General features: G+C 48.6%; 1 protein-coding gene across 1 annotated transcript in view; it reads right to left on the minus strand.

Moving 5' to 3' along the window:
• Positions 1 to 22,676, minus strand: part of LOC118794173 (arf-GAP with dual PH domain-containing protein 1) — a 39,663-nt gene that overhangs the window by 6,714 nt on the left and 10,273 nt on the right. Inside the window, exons 2-5 of the mRNA XM_036552364.1 lie at positions 20,601 to 20,731; positions 18,616 to 18,707; positions 7,116 to 7,198; positions 981 to 1,093 (exon numbers count right to left, since the gene is read on the minus strand). Of these exons, the coding sequence (XP_036408257.1) occupies positions 981 to 1,093; positions 7,116 to 7,198; positions 18,616 to 18,707; positions 20,601 to 20,731 (419 nt within the window). The remainder of the gene's footprint in view (positions 1 to 980; positions 1,094 to 7,115; positions 7,199 to 18,615; positions 18,708 to 20,600; positions 20,732 to 22,676) is intronic.

Below are 22,676 nucleotides of genomic sequence, written 5' to 3' on the forward strand. Positions count from 1 at the left end.
GACGCACCCCGCCGCGTTCTTCCGTGAGTCATTAGAGTTCCTGCAACCAAGGCAAGCAGGCTATTTTTAACCAGCACGTTAGATGTCCGATGGGCTGGTTTGCTGCAACAGTTAAGATCAATGTTGCATTGATCATTGTGTACGCCAGGTAAGTTAGCTTGTTTACAGATAATAAGATATTATTATTCACAAATAATAAGAACAAGCCACAGAGGGTCACAAAGGAACAAAACACTTCAAGACATTTCCGTTTATCGGCCTTCCAGTGACCGTGTAATTTTCAGTCTTTCTGAGGTTTATGATCTCAGCTGAATGTGTGCATGTTTCAGTTCTTTTTGACCAGATTATGCGCAAGAATTATCAGCCGCTGACATCACGGGTTGGTTTGATTTCTGGGTTGTGGTCCAATGACAGAGGAGCCCCCCCACCCGGGTGAAATTTCAGGGCCAACCCATAATTTAGTTCCTGTCACCATGACGGGTGTGCACATCAAACACAGGGAAAATGTTTAGCTGGACATACCATACAGGGCACACCTCAGGTACACCTTGTAAGGGCTGACTCAAAACTTCTTTGTATGTGTACGTCCAACCAACACTTTCAGTGGGGTCAATCCCTGGGCTGAGTCAGACACACAGCAGCCTAACACTCTCATCTCCGGGGGCCTCCCGATTCCTGTTGCCTTCCTGTCATAAAGCCTTTATATGATCAAGTGACGCCTTCAGTCTCCTCACATCTAGACAGTGTGTGTTTTTAAACACATAAATAGAGCATTGCTGATACTGGAGAATCATCAGAAGCGTGTGAGATCAGATACCAAGGAGACAGAGACAGAAGAAAGAGGGAGAGAAGAAAAGAGAGGGAGAGAAGGAAAGAGAGGGAGAGAAAGAGAGAAGGAAAGAGAGGGAGAGAAAGAGAGGGGGAAGAGCGGGAGAGAAATAGGGGGAAAGAGGAGATACCACAAGTGGGAGAGAACTCACGTCATGCTTGTTGAAGTACTTCAGAGCTCCCTCCCGCTCTGACAGAATAAATTTTCGGCTCAGGAACTGTCCGTTGTCTCGCCCCCGTTTCCATAGAAACCCCTCTCTGTATCCTGTGAAGAAAGTAACCACAGGGGTTGTGTAAAAGAGAGAGAGAGAGAGAGAGGGAGAGGAGAGAGAGAGAGAGAGAGAGAAAGAGAGAGAGAGCGGGAGACAGAGAGAAAGAGAGAGAGAGAGAGAGGGAGAGAGAGAGAGAGAGGGAGGGAGAGAGAGAGAGAGAGAGAGAGAGAGAGAGAGAGAGAGAGGTAGAGAGGGAGAGAGGGAGAGAGAGAGAGAGAGAGAAATGCAGAGGAGCGGAGAAGGGAGGAAGCAGCTGAATGTGAATCAGAGGAGTTTCATTGGAGCCGGCAATGTGGCACCGCTACAGTACAGCACAGCACAGAGAGCTGGAGAAAACACCCCACATCTCAGCCTTTAAACAGCCTGTAACACTCCCACTGTGTCTGTAACACTCAGGCCTGTAATGCTCCCACTGTGTCTGTAACACTCAGGCCTGTAACACTCTCACTGTGTCTGTAACACTCAGGCCTGTAATGCTCCCACTGTGTCTCTGACTGACATGTGACGGGCAACGGCCAACGAGCTGAGGCGGTGGGCAGGTCCAGTCCCGTTGCCATGACGCCGACCCTGACTCCATGCTCGGGCCCATGCTTCCTTCCTTGTGGGCTCCTGGAAAGGGAGCTAGCCTCCCTACACCAGACAGACATGAATTATTCACCTCAGACCGCCTCATCAATCGATCCCCCCCCCCCGCACTCAATCGATGCCAAGACTCATACCAAACTCTCCCACCAACACCCCTCGAACCACTCCCCCCCCCCCCACTTCCACAGCCGCAACCCCCACACTCCCTTCAGGTTCTGACCTGGTCTGGTCCAATCTCTGACTAACAGCTTCCTTCATACGAGCCTGTTTAATGTGGTGCAAGTCCCGCATGGAGCACTTTGTCCTCCTCATAACTGCTCCTCCTCCAATCATTCTCTCTCTCACTCCCTTCCTTTCCCTCACTCTCCCACTTTCACTCTTTCGCTCCTTCTCCCTCTCCCTCCTTTTGCTACCTCTCCTTGTCCCTTGTTTCTCTCTTTCTGTCCCTCGTACTCTCTCTCAGCAGTAACGGTGTCCATATCAGCCTGCTAATAAATACGTCTCTCCGGCGAGATCTTGTTTGGTGGATTTTTTTTTTAAGTGACATGCTGAGACAAATCGGATATAAGACTTCAAAGCCCTCATGGGCATGAGAAATTACTTCCTGCTCAAAGGAGCGAGACAGCAGGAATTATAAAAACAGCATTTCCTAATATTGTGACATTGTCCCAGTCCCCTGTCATCAGACTATACATGAAGACATTACAGGAAACAGCTAGCTCAATATTGGCATGTTCCTAAAAGTCCTAATCTCTCTCTCTCTTTCTCTCTCACACACACACACACTTTGCACTGTATAAAGCTTAGCCTAGCTGTTACAGATGTGTTACCCAACGCAGCCAATGTGACCGTAGACACGGTGACATTTTTGCGTGAGCTGAACATGAGCCGGAGACATGCTTTCAGTTATGCTCTCGTTTCAGAAGAACTTTGCTCCTCTTACAGACTGATTTATTGCGGGTGAATCGCTGCAATGCGCCCATCCATCAGACAGCTTTTCTGTCAGATATTCAGTCAAGTCCCACGTCTCTTCGCAAATTATTTACGGCATCTTGCCTTCGTTTTTGTTATAAAAGGGCAGTCAGAGAAGCGCTGGCTCCGCTTCAGTTAGGGCCTCAACAGCAGATGAGAGACAAAAGGCCTCACCACAAAGCAAGCCACACAGACACAGGAAGAGAAAAAGACAGAGAAAATGTGACAGAAAAAGAACAGAAACTCTCAGAGCACCCCCCCCTCCATCCCCCACCCCCAATGCGGCAGTGTCGAGCAGAATAAATACCGCCTAATGCGTGTGTCACCACCTACTCCCCGAGGGGAGAGGACGCTATGATCCCCCCACAGGCAGAGCTCTGCTCCACCTCCTCCTGGATAGATGAGGTCATCGTGGTCGTGCAGGACACAGCATCCCTGGCAATTGATAGTGCCCTGCTTCTCATTCATAATGCATGCAGAGAGCCCGGGCAGGAAGCCGGGCCGCTGGGAGAAGTATGGATCCGCACTCTGATACGCCGCGTTCCACCGGCAGCACAGCCAGAACGCTCGCTGAAGTGAGATTCCGCTCGGCGATACACGGCATTCCGCTGGCGGAAGCGTGAGAGTCGGTGGGGATGCATGACCACTAAGTACATTCACACATTGACAGCATGAATGTACGCTTCAAAGTCCCCATATGTCAGAGTACAGTCAATGAAAAAAGGAAGGATGCGTCAACTGCACGCTATCCAGGAGGTTTCCTATCCCACAATTCATTGTCAAATGAAAGACAGGTGCTTCTCGGCAGAGTTAAAATGGCAACTGGAAAATGGAAAAATGGAATCTGCATAAATACGTTTAGCTAATTTAGCTAGTTAGCTAGGAAGTTACCTTTTAACAACCAAGAATCTAGCCATCTAGCCATGTTAAATTTGCTGTCCTGCACTAAATGATCAGGCACCCACACAGCTTGATGATACTGGCCTTACTTTTAAGTGTGTCCCAGATTTGTCCCGAAAGCCCTTCTCTTTAAGACAGCTGCCTGGTTAGCGCTGTTTTAGCAGAATGCTGTGTAGGAGGCATGCAGGCGTGAGGTAGAACCCTGTGGTTTGGGACAGAGCTGTGGCATTCCGCTGGGACGCTGACAGAGGAGAGATTCCGCTCTGCGATACGCAGAATTCCGCCGCGGTCTCCCAGGTGATTGACAGGGCAAGATGGCAGCATTTCCCTCATGCGGCATCACAAGCCGGTCCTCGCTGCCATCTCTGAGACGATCAGTTAGCAAACTAATTAATGCCAGTACACGTGTGACTCATATCCACAGTGGCTAAGCCACATTTTCACTACTATTATTAACTTAGTAGATACCCCTACACAGAGCAACTTGTGTATTACCCGTATATACATTTACTAATGCAATACATGTTTTCAGTTTGAGTAGCTACTCAAGGACACAATAGCACTGCCCCATCTGGGAATCAAACAACCTTCAGACTTTGGGTGACAAGCTCAGCTCCTTAGCCACACCACCACACTGTTGGCCCTGCAGGTGTAAGCTTACTACTACTAGCCATGTTTAATGTTCCTGCCACCAATAAGTATAGATTCCAGTCTCCTTTGAAGAAAAATCAGAGTTGACGCACCCTTTCGGAACCACCGGTTGAGTCATGAAACATTGAAAGAATAATAAAAATGGGGTTTTTTTTGCAGCCTTTGCAGGGAAACAAAAGGGTTCATTGAGGTTCGGCGCTCCTCCCAGCGGGAGAAGAATCGGTCCTTTCCCGTCCCTCGTCCCCGCTGCCTGCAGCACAAGGCGCCATTGAGGAGAGAGAGGCGCTGACAGTCACGGGGACAGGGACAGGGCCCGGTGGCCCCCGACGCTGACGCACACCCACACTGCGGCAGGCTCCGCTCAGGGGGGTGCATCGTCACCGCCCACTGCCCCCCCCCCCCCCAAAGCAGTTCCCCGGCAACCAGCCCAAACCGACAGAGACAGGTCCCCACGGCTCCTCAGCGTGTGGAGGCGTCCTTCGTTGGTAACCATGGCGCTGCCACGGCAACATCCTCCAGACCACCCAGGAGCCCGAGGGCAGCAGAGTAAAGAAGGCACCTGTTTGGCTCTGTGAATCACGCCCCGCACAGCTCATGCACAGAGCAGGCCACACCTCTCCTCTCCCGACCACAGGGGTCAAAGGTCATAATGCAATGTGCTGTCCATTGCTTAGAAACATGGCCCAGGACTTAAGGGATTCAGATACTGTAATAATATCAGATCAGGAAATTTACAGCGTTCAAAATTAAAATTAAAATCTTTTTTTCTTGAATCCCAGCCCAAAGTCTCCGTGGCCAGTCTAAATGTGTGCTATCAGTTTTTTCTTATTCATAATTCACACACTGCTTTGATCTGTGTGACACTTCGGTGCGAATCTGTGCAATGGGTTAGTGATACCAATGAAAAAAGGTGCTGTTTCATTATTAATCAGTCCTTTTAGATGAGCTCACTGGTTAGTGTCAGCTCCCCTGCAGCTTTGGGGGCCTGGAATGAGAATATACGGGAAAGTTAATGAACCCGCATTCATCACCCTGGCACACTGTCCCCGCAGGACGTAACGCTAACACACACGGTACCGCCCAAGAAAGGCCTCGGCCAACTGTTAGCAGCAGGAAAACATGATCAAGCAAGAGACAAGACTCTGGAGACTTCGCAAATTGTGCAATTACGGAATGAAACCACAAAAACCTCACTTACAGCTCAGCAATGGGTTTTTTTCAGCGTCAAACCGCTCACAGTTTATAGTGTTGCGCATTCAAGGGAATAATACAGAAACGCTGATCTTATCTGAATACTGGACACTGCTTGTGTTGAGATATATACATGTGTGTGTGAGTGTGTGTGTGCGTGGGTGTGTGTGTGTGTGTGTATGTGTGCGTGTGCGTGTGCGCGCGCGCGTGTGTGTGTATGTGTGTATGTGTGTATGTATTGGACACACGAGGAGCAGTGAAGATCAGAGTATGAAGAGTGAAGAGAAGCTGAAGAGACATGGCCTGAGACAGTGAGAAGTGAAAGCTGAAGCCAGTACAGAGGGAGAGGTGAAGGAGAGAGAGTGTGGGGGGGAGTGAAGCATGGGGTCAGCGCACAGAGACAGCCGAGGGAAGGAGTCACTGAAGGACTATGTGCATCCCCGTCTCCCTCAGAGGCCCAGGTCAGCCCTGGGGGCCCTGTGCAGCTCTCAGCGACTGACAGACGGGCTAATCAGCGCCGGCTCTGTGACTGACCGGCCTGCGCCGTGACCGACAGGCCTCTCTGACGGGTCCGCTCAGCCGATTAACGGCGGGCGCTTTTCCGCTCCAGGTGGCGGAGACGCGAGGGGACAATTCAACCACGCTCCCGCACCCCCACTCCCTCCCCCATCGCCCGTCACAAATTCTCCTTCCGTGGGAGAGAGATGTCTCCAAGCAACAGGCACAGGTGCGAGAGACACGGAGGCTTCACGCTGTCTGCATCTCGTCTCCCAAAAACACCCCCCCGCATCCCTCCAGCATATCCTCTTGTGACATCACATCAGTATTCATCCAATGAAATTCCAAAAAGGCGTTTAACCTACATGTACAGCCAGGAGGTTGAACTCACGCACTGACACCTTCGCATTCAAAAAGTATATATATGCAACAACCAAAAACTCAGTCAGCGTGAAAAGCAATTGCCATGAAGCTGAACGTGTACAGTTTGTTTCAGTTCACTCTCTCTCTCCCTTTCTCTCTCTCTCTCTCTGTATCTGTCTCTCTCTCTGTATGTCTCTCTCCCTCCTCTCTCTCTCTCTCTCTCTCTGTCTCCCACCCCCCCATCTGTCTCCCCCGCTCTCTCTCTGTGTCTCTGTCTCTGTCTCTCTAACTCCCTCTCTCTCTGAACTGTAATTATCAGCTCTATTCACTGCTGTCATACAAACTAAGAAATTTCCATTGTTGTTCTGGGATGCATTGCTTTGAAAGCTTTCTACCTCCAGAGACACCGAAAGGAAACCCAGACAGACAGAGAGAGAGAGAGAGAGAGAAGAAATCACTTTATTCCTCTGTGACACACTTCGCCTGGGTCTGCAGCTTCTCTGGCTACGTATCACGTTGCGCTCAGACAGTGGGCCTGGTCTTTGAGCCAGGCTTTGGAATGACGCCATGTCTTCAGACCAGGAGGAACCTGTTTCAGTGACAGCACAGAAAGAAGGCCATCTCAAATATCCACTAACGCCCCCCCGACCCCTAACCACCATGTGATTTCTGTACCACAGAGGTGAACTTCCACAGGCATAATGGATCACAAAGCCAGCTGTTTCTCCTTCCATTTCACCTCTTAACTGTTGAACCGCATTCCTCACTTGGACAGGAAGTTGCTGACTCAAAGGTGTATCCCTAAAAAAACCGCAGGACTGTAAGTTCCCACCCGTTGAGTAACCCTGGGCTTACCTGCGGAGTACGGCTCCTGCTTCTCCACATGCACGAACTCCTTCCGCTCGTACCTGGCCCGGATCCACTGCTCTCTCAGCAACCTGCAAAACAGCACAGGTGTGCCCGTGGCCAGGGGGCGTTGGCAAACGCACTGCATATTTCATGCTCTTTGTTCCCTTATCCGGGGTGAGTTAATGCACACAGCTCAGATTTTATTTCATTTTATTTCATGTGTTCATGGTATATATATATATCAATATTTCAGGTTAAGCGCCCGGTTCAAAGGGTACAGCGGCACTTTCCAGCCAGGAGTCAAACCTGCAGCCTCCAAGCCCTGCTCTTTTAACACTATGCCTCGCTACTGCCCAGTGAACACAAGAGCACTACTGTGACACTGCCACATAAGCATTTTCTTGTTAGCCAGTCGTAGAAAATAAGAAGAGTGACGAGGCTAACAAGATTTTCCTTTGTATGAACTAGGGTAGCTCCGTTTTATAATAAGCCTTTAAAAATGTGTGTTTACCTGTATGTATGCCTGAATAAGTGAAGATTATCCAGTGTGAAATCAGCGGGGGGGCTGACGTAGTAGGGGAACGAGTCAGCTGATTGATGTGAGAGGTTGATGGGAACGCGGAAGAGTGAAGAGGGAGCTTTTGAAATGTGGAAGCGGCGCGCGTTTGGATTGACGAAGAAACTCTCTGTCAAGGTGGTTCTAGCTCTGACCACAACGCCTCAGCGACAAGGAATATCTCGGCCGAGACTCAACGGAAGCTGTGAGACTGTTTTGTTTTCTTGTATTGCGAGGAATTAATGAGTGTTCACTGAAGACGCGTGTCGGACTGTTTTGGGATTATCGGGTGACACTGAAGAAACGTCGGGGTTTGCGATCGCGTGTTTGTGAGACTGGTGGGACTTTATCGGACTTTATGGTGATTTGGGGAGACACATTTATATATTGGGAGAGGGATAATTTGTAAATATATGTGGGATCAACTGAGCTGTGTGCGTGTACTGTGTGTATTTGTGCTTACGAGATAAGCTTATGCATTGTGTGTTTTTGTGCTTGCGGTTAATTAAAAAGTATATTCAGATAATACCCGTAGCGATTGTTAACTAAAACACTATTATTTAGTGCAGATTGTTACATATGGTGGCCCGTACGGGGATCTGAAATAGGCTACATTTGTTTGTTTAATTTGTTTGTTTCCGTCAAGCACGGCTATGTCGCAAAGAGAGCAGTCGGTACGTTCAGCAGACACCCCTATGCCTGTTAGGCATAGGCCAGTCGTTGGTGATCCAGATTTCACAGCTGGTCCCTTTGTTACAAGAAGAGTTAACACAGCAGAAATAACATCTTTATTGAGTTCAATGTATATATGTGATAATGATGATGATGATGATGATGCTGTACATGATAATCAGAGAAATGCAAATGCTGTTGGTGATGGGGTTACAAATGCTGATAATGTCAATGAGGATACTGTGGGTGATGTTACTGATCAAAATGGTGGTCCATCTAATAGTGGGGATCGAAATAGAGCTGGTGGTGAACCTCTTGTAGTCACTAGTAGAGAAGAAGACATAATGAATAACATTCAGTATGAGGAAATGGTTAACAATTTAGCTGCTGTACAACAAAAGGTGGCTAAGTTGGAGTCTGATTTTAGAGATTCCACATTAAGTGCCGTAAACAGAGAGGAGAGTTTTAGGCAATATGTGGATAGCAGACTAGCTACCATAGAGCAAGGGCTAATGGATAGCCTAAGTAAATTGGACAGGGAAATCTATAACTGTCTTTTAAGGAGAGATGTACAGTGGAAAAAACAAGTTAGCAAAATAAGGTTAACTAGTACTCCTTGTACACAAAGAACAATAGCTGTTGCTACTGACCTAAGCCCAATAGCTCCTCCTCTTACTCCTGCCTCATCTTGTCTGTCTGGTGCACCAACCTATTACCCTAAACCGCCAGTGAAGCTGGATTTTCCCATGTTCGGCCCCAGCACAGAGTCCTCAGATGTTTTGTACTTTGTAGAGCAATGTGAGAATTTTCTGGAATTGAGACCCCTATCCAACCCTGAGCTACTGGGGACTTTGTCATCGGTTTTAAAAGGCCCAGCACTTAGCTGGTGGAAGGCCACAAAAGGGCAAGTCCATGATTGGCCATCCTTCAAAGAAACATTTATGACTGCTTTCTTATCTACGGATTATTTAAGCGAAGTAGAAGAGAAGCTGAGATCCATGGTCCAGAGGCCGGATCAATGCCTCAGGGACTTTGCCTATGACTATCAGGCCCTATGTCTAAAATGGAAAAAGGACATGGCAGAAGATGAGATAGTAAGGCGTATATTGAATAACATCAATCCAAAAGTGGCGGGGTGCCTGAGAGGAACAGTAAACACAGTGACAGAGCTGGTCAGGGTCGGCTCAATGGTAGAGAAAGACTGTGCTGGGGCTAAAGAGTACTGGCAGAAGGTAAATGCAACATCTGATAAACAAGGAAAGAAGACATCAGAGAAGAAACACACCCGACACACAGCTGAAGTCAGTGTACTGCAACATCAGACGGCTAAGAGTCAACAGAGCCTCCTGCTGGTGCCCATTTCCATCAGAGGCTGGCAGGGAGAAGCAGTGGTGGACACGGGAAGCACTTTCACATTGATGAAGGAAAGCCTGTGGCAGCAGGTGGCGTCATCCAATGAAGTTTTTATGCCTGCAGAGTGGCAGCGATTTGTAATGGCTGACGGAACAGTTCATCAGGCTCTAGGGAAGAAGAGCATTTGTCTTCAGTGGCATGAGCAGCAATGGGCAATCGAAGTCCACGTTATGGAGGATCGTCATCTAGCCTTTCCTATTATTGTGGGACTGGATTTCCTGTCCACAACAGGGGTTACTCTTAACGTTGCAAAGAACAGCTATGGTTGGAAGACGGATAGAGGCTACTCCTACCATTCCTTCTTACAGCAACCAATGGGCATAGCTGGGCGGAGCAAGACAAAGCCATCCAATGATAAGGAGGTAGCCCTCTATTATGCCTTAACTCCAGGAGAGTTGCCACCATGTTGGGTTTCTACCAGCTTGACGGATCATGTGATCAACTATGACTCCGACTGGCCAGAAGGACTGGATCAGCTCAGGAAGGACTGGCCCTCTGTAACCTCAGGTAAACTGGGAAGGACAGATGTGGAGAAACACACCATCTTTCTTCAGGATGAAGTTCCAGTGCGTACTAAGGCTTATCGGGTTTCACCCATGAAAAAGAAAGTAATTGAAGAACACGTTGAACAAATGCTGGCAGACAACATCATTGAGCCATCCCAGTCAGCCTACTCCTCCCCAGTAGTCTTGGTTAACAAGCCCGATGGATCATACAGATTCTGTGTTGATTACAGAAAGATCAATGCAAAAACTTTACCAGATGCTTACCCAATGCCAATCATACACGACATTCTGGAGTCAATGGAGGGTGCTTCATGGTTCAGCTCCTTGGACTTGAAATCGGGCTACTGGCAATTGGCCATGGCAGAAGAGAGCAAATCAAAAACTGCTTTCATAACCTCTCTTGGCTTATTTCAATTCAAAGCCATGCCCTTTGGTCTTCGAAATTCGGCAGCCTCATTCCAACGGCTTATGGAGAGGGTCTTGGGAGAGCTAAGAGGAAAGATATGTTTTGTTTACATTGATGATATTATTGTGTACTCCAGCTCTCGCGACGAACATCTCCATGATCTGGTCTCTGTGTTTCAACGGTTACAGGGTGCCAATTTAAGCTTAAACATGAAAAAATGCCATTTCTTCAAGCAAGAACTGAAGTTTCTGGGACATATTGTGTCAAAGAATGGTGTTGAAGTGGATCCAGCAAAAACCCAGGCTGTGACAGACTTTCCTGTACCCAAAGATATAAAAGCTCTTCAACGGTTCCTTGGCTTAGCCGGTTGGTACCATAAATTTATTCCACGCTTCGCTGACATTGCGATGCCATTGAATCAGCTCAAGAGAAAAGGAGTGGAATGGAATTGGACCTCCGAATGCCAGGCAAGCATGGATGCCTTGAAGGACGCTTTAAGAACGCCTCCTGTCCTCATGCAACCCAATCCTGCCCTACCTTTTCAGGTGTTAACGGATGCCAGCGAGGTGGGTCTCGGAGCTATCCTGACACAAAACTCCGAGGAGGGGGAGAAGGTGATTGCGTATGCTTCTAGGGGACTCAGAGGTCCAGAGCGTAATTATTCTACATCGGAGAAGGAGTGTCTAGCGGTGGTCTGGGCGGTTGAGAAATGGCGACACTACCTGGAGGGCATTGAGTTCACAGTCATTACTGATCATGCTGCACTGGCTTGGGCATTTAATTGTCCGAAGACAAGTTCCAGGCTGACTAGATGGATTCTCCGTCTACAGCAGTTCAATTTCAAAGTGCAATACCGCAAGGGATGCCTTAATTCCGCCCCGGATGCGCTGTCTCGGACCCCTGAGCCGCTCAGTAGTACACCATCTCCATGCCTCACCATCTCCCCAAAATGTCATTCTAGTCTACCTAGCACTCTGGATGAGATTGCACAGGAGCAAGAGAAGGATCAAGGTGTGATGGATTTAAAGGCAGACTGTGCGAACTCATCACGTTCATCAGACAGAATCAGCTTTGTGGAACATCAGGGAATAATATACCGAAGGGTTCCTTTGTCAGACCATGGGGAAAAGTTCCAGCTGGTAGTACCACAAGCCATGGTTCCGGAGTTTTTGCGGTACTACCATGATAATCCCTTGGGCGGACATCTGGGGAGACTGAAAACTCTGCTACGGATTTTGGAGTGCGCCTGGTGGCCGAATGTTCGCAAAGATGTATGGGAACATATAAAAACCTGCAGGACATGCCAACAGTACAAGCCAAGTAACATCAAGCCCTTAGGTCTGTTACAGAGCACAGAAGTCAACCACCCTGGAGAAATGCTAGGAGTTGATTTTATGGGTCCCCTCCCCCGAAGTAAGAAGGCTAACTCGTACCTACTAGTGGTGGTAGACTATTACTCCAAGTGGGTGGAAATGTTCCCTCTCAAGGACGGCAAAACACCACGTCTGATCAAGATCCTCAGAGAGGAAATTTTCACTCGCTGGGGTGTTCCCCAATACCTGGTGTCTGACAGGGGGCCGCAATTCACCTCCACTCTGTTGACGGGATTATGCAAGTCGTGGGGGGTAGTTCAGAAATTGACGACAAGCTACCATCCTCAGACCAACCTGACTGAACGCTTCAATCGAACAATAAAAACCATGATCTCCTCCTATGTAGGGCAACATCACAACACCTGGGATCAATGGCTACCGGAGTTCCGTTTTGCAATCAATACAGCATATCAGGAAACCACCGGGAGGAGTCCTGCAGAACTAGCCTTGGGAAGGAACCTCAAAGGACCTCTGGAGCGACTAATCCATAAACCTCCCTCTCCGGCCCAGTATGATGCATACAAGTTACTGGAGAGACAACAGAAGATGGCTGAAGAGGTCAAAAGCAGGGTAGGGGTGCACCAGGCCAGACAAGCTAGGCACTATAATTCCCGCCGGAAACATGCGCAATTCCAGCAGGGCGACCTAGTCTGGGTTCGGGCACACCCCTTCTCTAAGACCAGTGACAGCTTTTCAGCTAAGCTTGCGCCTAAGTGGGAAGGGCCAGCAACTATACTAAAGAAATTGGGGCCAGTTAACTATAGGATACAATGGAATAACCCACAGGAGAAACAAGATACAATTAATGTGGTAAACCTTAAAAGATTTTATGGTGTCTTACCTTAGAAGCCTTCAGCTGAGGGGGGGGTATATGTGACACTGCCACATAAGCATTTTCTTGTTAGCCAGTCGTAGAAAATAAGAAGAGTGACGAGGCTAACAAGATTTTCCTTTGTATGAACTAGGGTAGCTCCGTTTTATAATAAGCCTTTAAAAATGTGTGTTTACCTGTATGTATGCCTGAATAAGTGAAGATTATCCAGTGTGAAATCAGCGGGGGGGCTGACGTAGTAGGGGAACGAGTCAGCTGATTGATGTGAGAGGTTGATGGGAACGCGGAAGAGTGAAGAGGGAGCTTTTGAAATGTGGAAGCGGCGCGCGTTTGGATTGACGAAGAAACTCTCTGTCAAGGTGGTTCTAGCTCTGACCACAACGCCTCAGCGACAAGGAATATCTCGGCCGAGACTCAACGGAAGCTGTGAGACTGTTTTGTTTTCTTGTATTGCGAGGAATTAATGAGTGTTCACTGAAGACGCGTGTCGGACTGTTTTGGGATTATCGGGTGACACTGAAGAAACGTCGGGGTTTGCGATCGCGTGTTTGTGAGACTGGTGGGACTTTATCGGACTTTATGGTGATTTGGGGAGACACATTTATATATTGGGAGAGGGATAATTTGTAAATATATGTGGGATCAACTGAGCTGTGTGCGTGTACTGTGTGTATTTGTGCTTACGAGATAAGCTTATGCATTGTGTGTTTTTGTGCTTGCGGTTAATTAAAAAGTATATTCAGATAATACCCGTAGCGATTGTTAACTAAAACACTATTATTTAGTGCAGATTGTTACACTACGAGGGCTTGACCAGGGGGACACCATCATACACAGTCATCGCGGTCAGTAACATACTGTACTGGTATATTATCAACCTCCTTTTCATGTCTTATGCATTCAGCATAGGTACACATTTAAGTACAGGCATAGTCTTCTAAAATCAAGTTATAGATGGTCCTCAGTCTCTGTTTGAGCAACCATCGAGCCCTGTTCTTTCTCCCCTTCCTTTCTGCTCCTGTCTTTATTTATTATCTTTCCTGTCTTCCAGACAGGAACAGACTGCAGCGAACAGTAAGGACAGCAGAAAAAACCATTGGTGCTCCCCTGCCCACCCTCCAGGACATGTACTCTTCAGGAACCAGGAAACAGGCAGGGAAAATCATTACAGATTCCTCACACCCTGGACACAACCTTTTTAAACTCCTCCCCTCTGGCAGGCGCTACAGGACCATGTACACCAAAACCACCAGACACAGGAGCAGTTTCTTTCCTCATGCCATCACCCTCATAAATAGCTGAGCAGTATCATCTGCTATGCCATTATTGTTGCTTGAACCACCACACTTGCACTTTACATATATTTTCTGTCTTTTATATTATCTGTATATTGCTTGTGTATTGTCTGTAAATAAGATGTACATTGTCTCTGTATATTCTGTATATTGTCTGTACTGCTGAGAGACACCAACGGCCAGAACCAAATTCCTTGTGTGTGCTAGCATACTTGGCCAATAAATCTGATTCTGATTCTGATTCTTTCTCTCTGTATATCTCCCTCGTCCCCCCTGTCTCTCTCTCCCTCTGTAGGGAGAGTGAAAATTGCGTTGCTATTTTTCTGTTTGAATAAGGAGTGACAGCAATATGGTGTCCCGAACACACAAAATTGCAGGGAGGGGGTCGAGCAATCCTGTAACTGCAGTGAAATGTCTGCTTTCATCAAGTTACTGAAGGTGGTGTACTGAAGCTCAGGTTGAAGGTTTGTGGCATTAATGTTTTGTTGGAATTTTATTTTTTCTCACTGGGATCTGATTTTGAGTATGCCTTTTATTTCTTTTTTTTCATTTTAAATTTGTTTTTTTCTTTCGTTTTTTTTTGTTGTCTTCTTTATCTTTGTTTCCTGATTTTAATTAATGAATACAAATGTCCATTGAGTGCTTTGAAATAAAGAAGGCTTAAAAATAAAAAAATCCTTTCCCTCGGTTCCCCTCTTTCTCTCCCTCCCCCTTTCTCTCTTTTAATTTCTCTTACTCCGCGTATCTCTCCGCCTCCCTGTCTTCCTTCTCTCCCTAAACGTTCTCCCCTGTCTTAAAACTAATCCGGATTAACGCCGCGATGCAACATGAATAAACAAACAAATAATCACTCGGAGTCTGGGGCTGCGTTTGCCAGCCTGTGGAGGGAGGAGACGAGCTCACCCCCCTCCCCACCCCCCACCGTATTACCGTTCCAAATTGACAGGAAAGGAGTATGGCTTTCCTTCAGGGTTTTAGTCCATGCTACATCTCCCTCTCTCTTTTCCCCTTTCCTCCTCATTCTCTCTCTTTCTCCCTCCTTCCCTCTATTTTTCCCCTCTCCCTCTCTCTTTTTCCCCCTCCCTCTAGCTTTCTCCCCCTCTCTCCCCCTCTCTCCCTCCCTCTCTCTCCCTCTCTCTTTCTAACTCTCCCTCCCTCCCTCTCACCCTCCCCCTCTCTCTCCACCTCGGCCTCTTTATTCAGTTCCTGCCGTTGCTTCTGTTGAATTCCCTGTCTCTGCTTTCCCCCTGATGCGTGGCAGACAGGCACACCTCCGAACGGCATTCGCTGTCGTCTCTGCCGCCTCGGCCCTCGCCACGTTCTTGCGCTCGGATCCTCCTCGACGCTAACTAACGCAGCAGAAACACGAAGAGTCCAAAGACCACCATCGTTCTGCGTTATTAATATCTCGCTGGCTGTGACAGGGGTAAGGCCAGCCCCCCCCACACACACCCCCCTCCCCAGCAGAGCATCGCTCATTTCCTCCAAGCTCGGCGGTTTGCGAGAGGCGGCTGCTGAAAGGCCGGACACGGCGTTTGGGAGGACGGGGACGGCACAGACGCAGCTGCCGTGTGTAAACTCTGCACGCAGCATGCAGAAAACGCCGCATGCAGACGGCACCGTGCACAATGTCTCTCGGATAGCTGCGATGCTGAAGCCTGCACGTCGGGGAGCGGTGCCCTTTTCACAGATCGAAAATGCGCCTCCGAGATAAGGCACCTATTTTAATATCCAGCCGTTTCACATGGGGCAGCATGCCGTCTGAGAACTTTGGAGAGGCCTGTAGTTTTGTAAAGCTGATCGCTGCTGGTGATTAAACTGCAGCAGGAGAAGTTACAGTCCCTCGTGTCACTCTGATCTGAGAACCGGCCACTCTGCTGATTATCTGCCTGGCCATCACATTAGACTGTATTAATCCCTCCCACGACCACAAACACACACTCTGCAAAACACACACGCACACAGACTCTCTCTCTGTCACTCACACACACACACACACACACACACACACACACACACACACACAAACAAACACAGACGCATATGCACACACACACACATACACACACACACTCACAGACACACACACATTCAAGCATACACACAATCAACCGCACGCAAACACACACTCTGCCACACACACACAAACACACACTCTGCCACACACACACACACACACACACACGTTGCTATTGGCTGAGCGCTACTAACAGAAGGGGACCGTGTCCAGTTGAGAGCGCTGTGTCACTGTGGTGTCCCTCCTTCCCTCCCTGGGCCCCTCGCTCACATAGGAACCTGCCATTATTCTCAGGGTGAACAGTGCACAGCCACACCACAGCTAGATAAAATTGCGAAACACTTTTTCTTTAAACATTTTATAAGGATTTTCAGTTTCAGTTTTCGAAAGCGGTATCTGGTTCATTTATCTGCTCTGAGCAGAGTCCTGATAGAGTTAACACCAGGCAATCATAGCAGCCCTGACCCCCCCCCCCCCCCCCCCCCCGCCGTGGTAAAAAACCAGAGTGATTCTTTATGTACTTCCTCAGCAGACCCATTCTCACAACGCTGCCGCAACACTGCCGCAACGCTGCTGCAACATTGCGACAGCATGTTCCCGACAGCGCCGCAGCGTGACCCCGCCGACCCCCCCGACCCCGCCTACCCCTCGGTGGCGGTGTCTTTGCGTCCCACGGCTCACAGGCGATCTCCACAGGCGTCTCCCTCTCAGACAGGAGGGAAAGGGGCCTATTAAGCACACATCGATCTGACAGAGCCATTAGCAAGCGTGCGTCTGGGCCTGCCACAGGCGCTGGCAGTGTGGGTGGCTCGTTAGAGACTGTGCCCCCCTTCCCCCCGTCCCCCGCAGTGCCCCCCCCCCCCCCCCCCCCCAGGCCATCTCACTCTCCCCCAGCCTCCTCTTCCTCACTCCGTGACTGTGTGTAATCTGAGTGTAACGGATGTAAAAGCGCAAGCGAGATTTTAACCGATGATCTCGTCACTCAGCTAAATTCCAGTGTTGTTACCAGCTGAGCTAAAGGCCCTTAGGGCCTTCGGCAACAAGGCTAACTAACCAAGTCTCAGGGAGTGACGTCACCATTGAAACTGCTCGGCTACCTGCTACACTTCTGGCCTTATGCAGGACTCCCACAAGCTACCAGCTTCAGCACTGCTGCACATACAACTGTAGTCCAATCTTGAGTCCACCACAGAGCCTGGCTCCACACTGAGACCCCCTCTCCCAGGTAACACACAGAACAGTGTCACACACAGCACAGTCTCAGAGTGGAATTGGGAAGGTCCTGTTAGCGGTAGCGGAACAGTAAAACAATCTGTGACATCACAGTACATTGTGACAGGCCGCATTCTAAATGCAGCCAGATTAGCTTCCGGGGTCAAAGGTCAGATAGCTTGACTGTCTGACTTAATTGCCTTTAGCAGTTCGATAGTGATTCGTGTTTAGCCTTTGCTTTTCATCGCTCAACAAACGCAGACCTGATGCAGCTGATCCCCAGTAATACTGCAGGATTTTAGCTGCTGATGAGAGAAGCAGTAGAATCATTACACAAAGAACCCAACATGCCCCAAAAGATTCAATACTGAGTTACTGGGTGTCCTGCATGTATCAGCTTGACTGTCCATTCAGCAGCGAGGACACAGAGAAGCACCACAGAGAAAAACGGCAACAATGTGCTAGGATTGATAGCAAAATAAATTCCTGTGCTGGAGCACATGCAAAAGGCTTGGCACCGCTGCACCAATTTGTTTCACTTCCTCTGTCACAGAACTGATCATTTTAAGAAGTCATATTTAAACTTCCCTTCACCCATGCTCCAACCGCATTCTAAGAGCAGTTAGCATACACACGCACATTCACACACACACGCACAGACAGACATACACAGACACGCACACCCACACACACACACACACACACACACACACACACTCTCTCTCACACACACACTCTCTCACACAGACCCACGTGCTTAGTGAGGGACAAAAATACACATGCATACACGCAAACACACACACACACACAAAAAGACCGTAATAAAATTAACAGTTCCTCCCACAGCTCCACCAACTGCACACAGAGACACACATTCTGTGCCCTTTTTCCCATAGTCCCCTGTGCTGGCCAATCAGGCGCCAGCACTGCTACCTTTAATAATCTGTGACATATGTATAAACTACTTCACATAAACTCCCGCCTCCATCAGACAGCCACAGAGGTTTCCACCCAGTCCGAGTCCACCTACACCACCATGCTGCTCTCCCCACCCCGCCCACCCAGCAGGCCACAGAGAGAGCTCTGACACAGCATGACAGGGGCCGAATCATCACACACACGTCATCTTCTCTGCACACGCTGTCTTGGCTTTCCCTCTTCGTGATCCCACACAGTGACCAATCACAGCAGGTAGGAGAGAGAGCCGGAGGCTCGGGGACTTACTGACAGTCTGTGTGCGTGGGGCGGTAGTAGAAAGGCGGCACCTTCGGCTCGTATTTGTCTTTGGCAGCGTTGTTTCCAGTGGAGGCAAGGAACTGCGGGAGAGAGGGATAGAGAGCGAGAGGGAGAGAGAGAGGGATAGAGAGCGAGTGGGAGAGAGAGGGAGAGAGGGAGAGAGAGAGAGGGAGGGAGAGAGAGGGAGAGATAGAGAGCGAGAGAGAGGGATAGAGAGCGAGAGGGAGAGAAAGGGAGAGAGAGGTATAGAGAGGGAGAGGGGAAGAGAGAGGGATAGAGAGCGAGAGGGAGGGAGAGGGAGGGAGAGAGAGTGAGAGAGGGAGAGAGAGCAAGAGGGAGAGAGGGAGAGAGGCAGGGGGAGAGAGAAAGAGAGAGAAAAGGAGAGAGAGAATTTGTGAGGGGTAATGTTTATTCTGCCTGTGCTACAGCTTGTGCTGTGTTACAAAGTGACCCCCCATCCCCTGCCTGGAGCACAACGTGAATGTGGATCCTCCTGGAGCTCTGTGAAGAGACTCATTAAAGCTGCGGGCACATCATACAAGAAGGGACTGCACTGTGAAACAGTCTGTTCGGTGGGCGGACAGTCAAAGGCACAGAGCACTTTTTAAGAGAAGACCACTTCTTCAGAGACACACAGGGAAATTGTGTGTTTACATACATCTATTACGTATCTGTACCTCATCTACATAAGCACCGTCAACAGCCTGTTGCATTTAGCCTAATGCTTTTGATTTTGTGCACAAAGATTATGTGAGAATTATATTACAGTAACATTACATAACACTAAGGTGGTGTCCCTGACAATGTTTCAGGTGCCCTTCGACACACAGAACCATATTAATGACTAATGCTGGAATGAAACATCAGGGGTGTGTGTGTGTGTGTGTGTGTGTGTGTGTGTGTGTGTGTGTGTGCGCGTGTGTGAGTGTGTGCTGACGTTGACAAACGTCCTGGATACGGAAACATTTTTGATTAAGAGTCTTCCTATAGAGTCACTCCCTGGCACCCGGGCCAGGAGGGAGAGAAATGCAGTGCCTGCTCTTTCGCTCATCCATCTCTCTCATTAACACACAGTGCAGCCATCAGCTAAAACAAAAACAACGCCGTCAATACCCCTGTCATCCCCTCCTCGCCCGCCACACGCTCCCTCATTTGTTTTCCCTAACTCCCCTCCCCCCACCCATACTTCCCCCAGCTGCCAAGGACATCCCCGAGATGCAATCCCTCCAGTCTGAGACCCCCCAACCCCCCCCCCCCCCCCCCCCCCCCCCCAATTTGCGCTGACTCTCCTGATCCACCACGCCCTCCGCCCCCCGCCGCCCCCGCTGCTCTGCTGTGCTTTCTCTCGTCTCTCTCTCCTCGGGAGGGGCGCAGACTGAGGACTTCTTCAGTTCCTGCAGGCTGACAGAGACGAATAACAGCCAATCGATTCCAGCCCAGGCTGAGACGAGGCAACGGCAGGACCAGCACTCCGAGTCCTGGGAACTACACGGCTGCTGCCTCCAACCACAGAACTGCCCCTACACCCCACAACCCTGCTGCTGTCCCCATAACATCACCCCTATCCCCCCCAGCCTCCAGCCACAGAACTGCCCCATACCCCACAACCATGCTACCTTGCCCCACAGTACCACCCTCCCCCCTAATCCACTCTCCCCCCCTCTGCCTCCAACCATAGAATTGCCCCTACACCCCACAACCCTGCTCCTATACCCACAGGACAACCCTCCCGCCCCCCCACCTTTCTGCTTGTTCCCCCCCGACCTTTACCCTTCTCAAAGGCTACATCACAAAACTCACCCCACTCCCAACGGACCATACTCCTGGTCCAGCGCCATTTTCAGTCCCAGCCCCCCCCCCGCCCCCCCCCCCCCCCCCCCCCCCCCCGCCCTGTTTCCTTGAGGCCCCCCCCCCGCCTCCCCAATCCAGTCCCAGTGTGCCACTCCCGGCCCCACCCCGAGTCGGGCAATTACCTCCACCTCCGCGGCGAGCCAGCCGTCCAGCGTCACAGACTTCACCCTGCTGATCTGCGGAATGTTCCTGTGGATTCCGGAGCAGCGCTGGCACACGAACACGCCCAAAGTGAAGGACGCCCAGTCCGGGTCTGCAAGCCGATCAGGAACAACGTTAAAGGCGACAGGCGGGAGACTGAGGCTTCGGGGACCCCTGGACTGGTCGAGCTAAAGTGTGCTGTCAATCACTGAGCCAATGAAAAAGACTTTGCTCCACTGTGAGTGAGAGTGAGTTGGTTGAATTAGTAAGTCACTCATGGCACATGATAGCTCTGCCCATTTGGGGGTTCATGAAGCCTCATTGTCCATTTATCAATTAACTGTAGCAGGGAATCAAAGTGTAGCAACATTTAGGTACTAAGAGAACTAACCAAAGGATTTCAAATTACAAATTCAGACTGAAGGCAGGGCACTGATTTTGTATCGTGGAGCAGGGCACCTCATCTGATTTGCTTTGGTTACACACAGCACATGGAGGGTTAGGGTTAGCTATACACATCACCCTGAATAAGGCTGTCTCTTCATGAAATTAACAATAACGACTAAGCTCACACTCAGCCCTGTAAACAAGAAGATTCAACAATCACTACATTTAAGGAGGTCCGACACATGGACTGTGAGCTTATCAATTCAAAGGAGGTGAAAATGTACATCAGATGATATTCAGTTAATCACTGTGTATCTGATCATATATCAGCTAACTGATCACTGTGTTTCAGGCCATAAAACATTTAATTAGTCCATATATGAATCAATATCACAGTTCATTCATACATGATAATCATTTCATATATCAGTTAATATCTTTAACACTTTGCGTATCAATTGCTGCATAATGCTTTATGGTAATCATTGCATATCAGACAGTATATCAGATGACCACTGCACCGTGGTTGGCATTAACTACCATGCTACTAAACTACATGATAAGGTCTTCAATTGTATATATTATTCTACGTTGCAAAACGGAAACCAAAAGCTAATTTAAGATTAGTTTTGAAGAAACATGTGACCTCTGCTCTCACTGACTGTCTGTAATTGTTAGGTAGCACAGAAAATTCCACAGTTAGCAGTGCACAGATCCGCACAGTGCATGCAGACAGGCAGCCAAAACCACCAGACCAGAGTCCATGCCAAGCACTGTCCCACAGAGGCAGCGCTCACGTTTCTGTTCCTCATTTACTCGCCGGGTTTCTCGAAAGTACATTTTAGCTATGACGTAAGAGATCTTAACAAAGCCCATTTCTCAATGGACTCTACAACCCACAGAGTTGTAAATTAAAATACATATACATATATAAAAGTCGTACAAAGTCTAATGCCAACTTTAAAGTTTAACACCAACAGGTGTGTGTAGGGGAGACTAACGAGACAATTGTGGGTGACATCACACGTCTAGAGAAGACACTAACATTCAAAGGGTAAATGCAGTCACACAAATCTAAACCCCAAGCATATTTATAGACTGCTTCAAACTTTTATAGATCATAAATAATGTTCTCATGACAATCTAAGAGTAGATAAAATGTGAAAAGAAATAAATTAAGGCTGTAAATGATAACAGGGTTAATGTCATATTTTGAACTTAGAATACATATTGAGAATGAAAATCAGGATGAATTTCAATATATTAAATTAATACTCTAAGGTATATCCGAGAAATAAATGGATATTAAATCATATATTAACCGATGCATTGCACTGGCAAATCATTGAGATGTTCCAAATCTCTTGGAAACTGGATGTTTGATTCCTAAAATACTCAAATGCCCTGACTTTACTATGTGCTTAGCATTGGACTGCTTCCATCTATGCCAGGTGTATTTCGTTTTAAGCCTTAGTCACAGTGAGACTGACGACGATAGCTGTAAATTTTAAAAGTGCAAACAGTTCAGGTTCAGATGAAAGGAATGGAATACACCACAGCACCACACAAAGCGAGGACTGACAGAGTGAGTCGCTTTCAGCACCAACTTCCTACTCGATTCCAACTGTGAAATGAATCCGACCAATCAAGCGGCCTTTTTAAAAATGATG

Source organism: Megalops cyprinoides, chromosome 19, assembly GCF_013368585.1.
Source record: "Megalops cyprinoides isolate fMegCyp1 chromosome 19, fMegCyp1.pri, whole genome shotgun sequence".
Lineage (NCBI taxonomy): Eukaryota > Metazoa > Chordata > Actinopteri > Elopiformes > Megalopidae > Megalops > Megalops cyprinoides.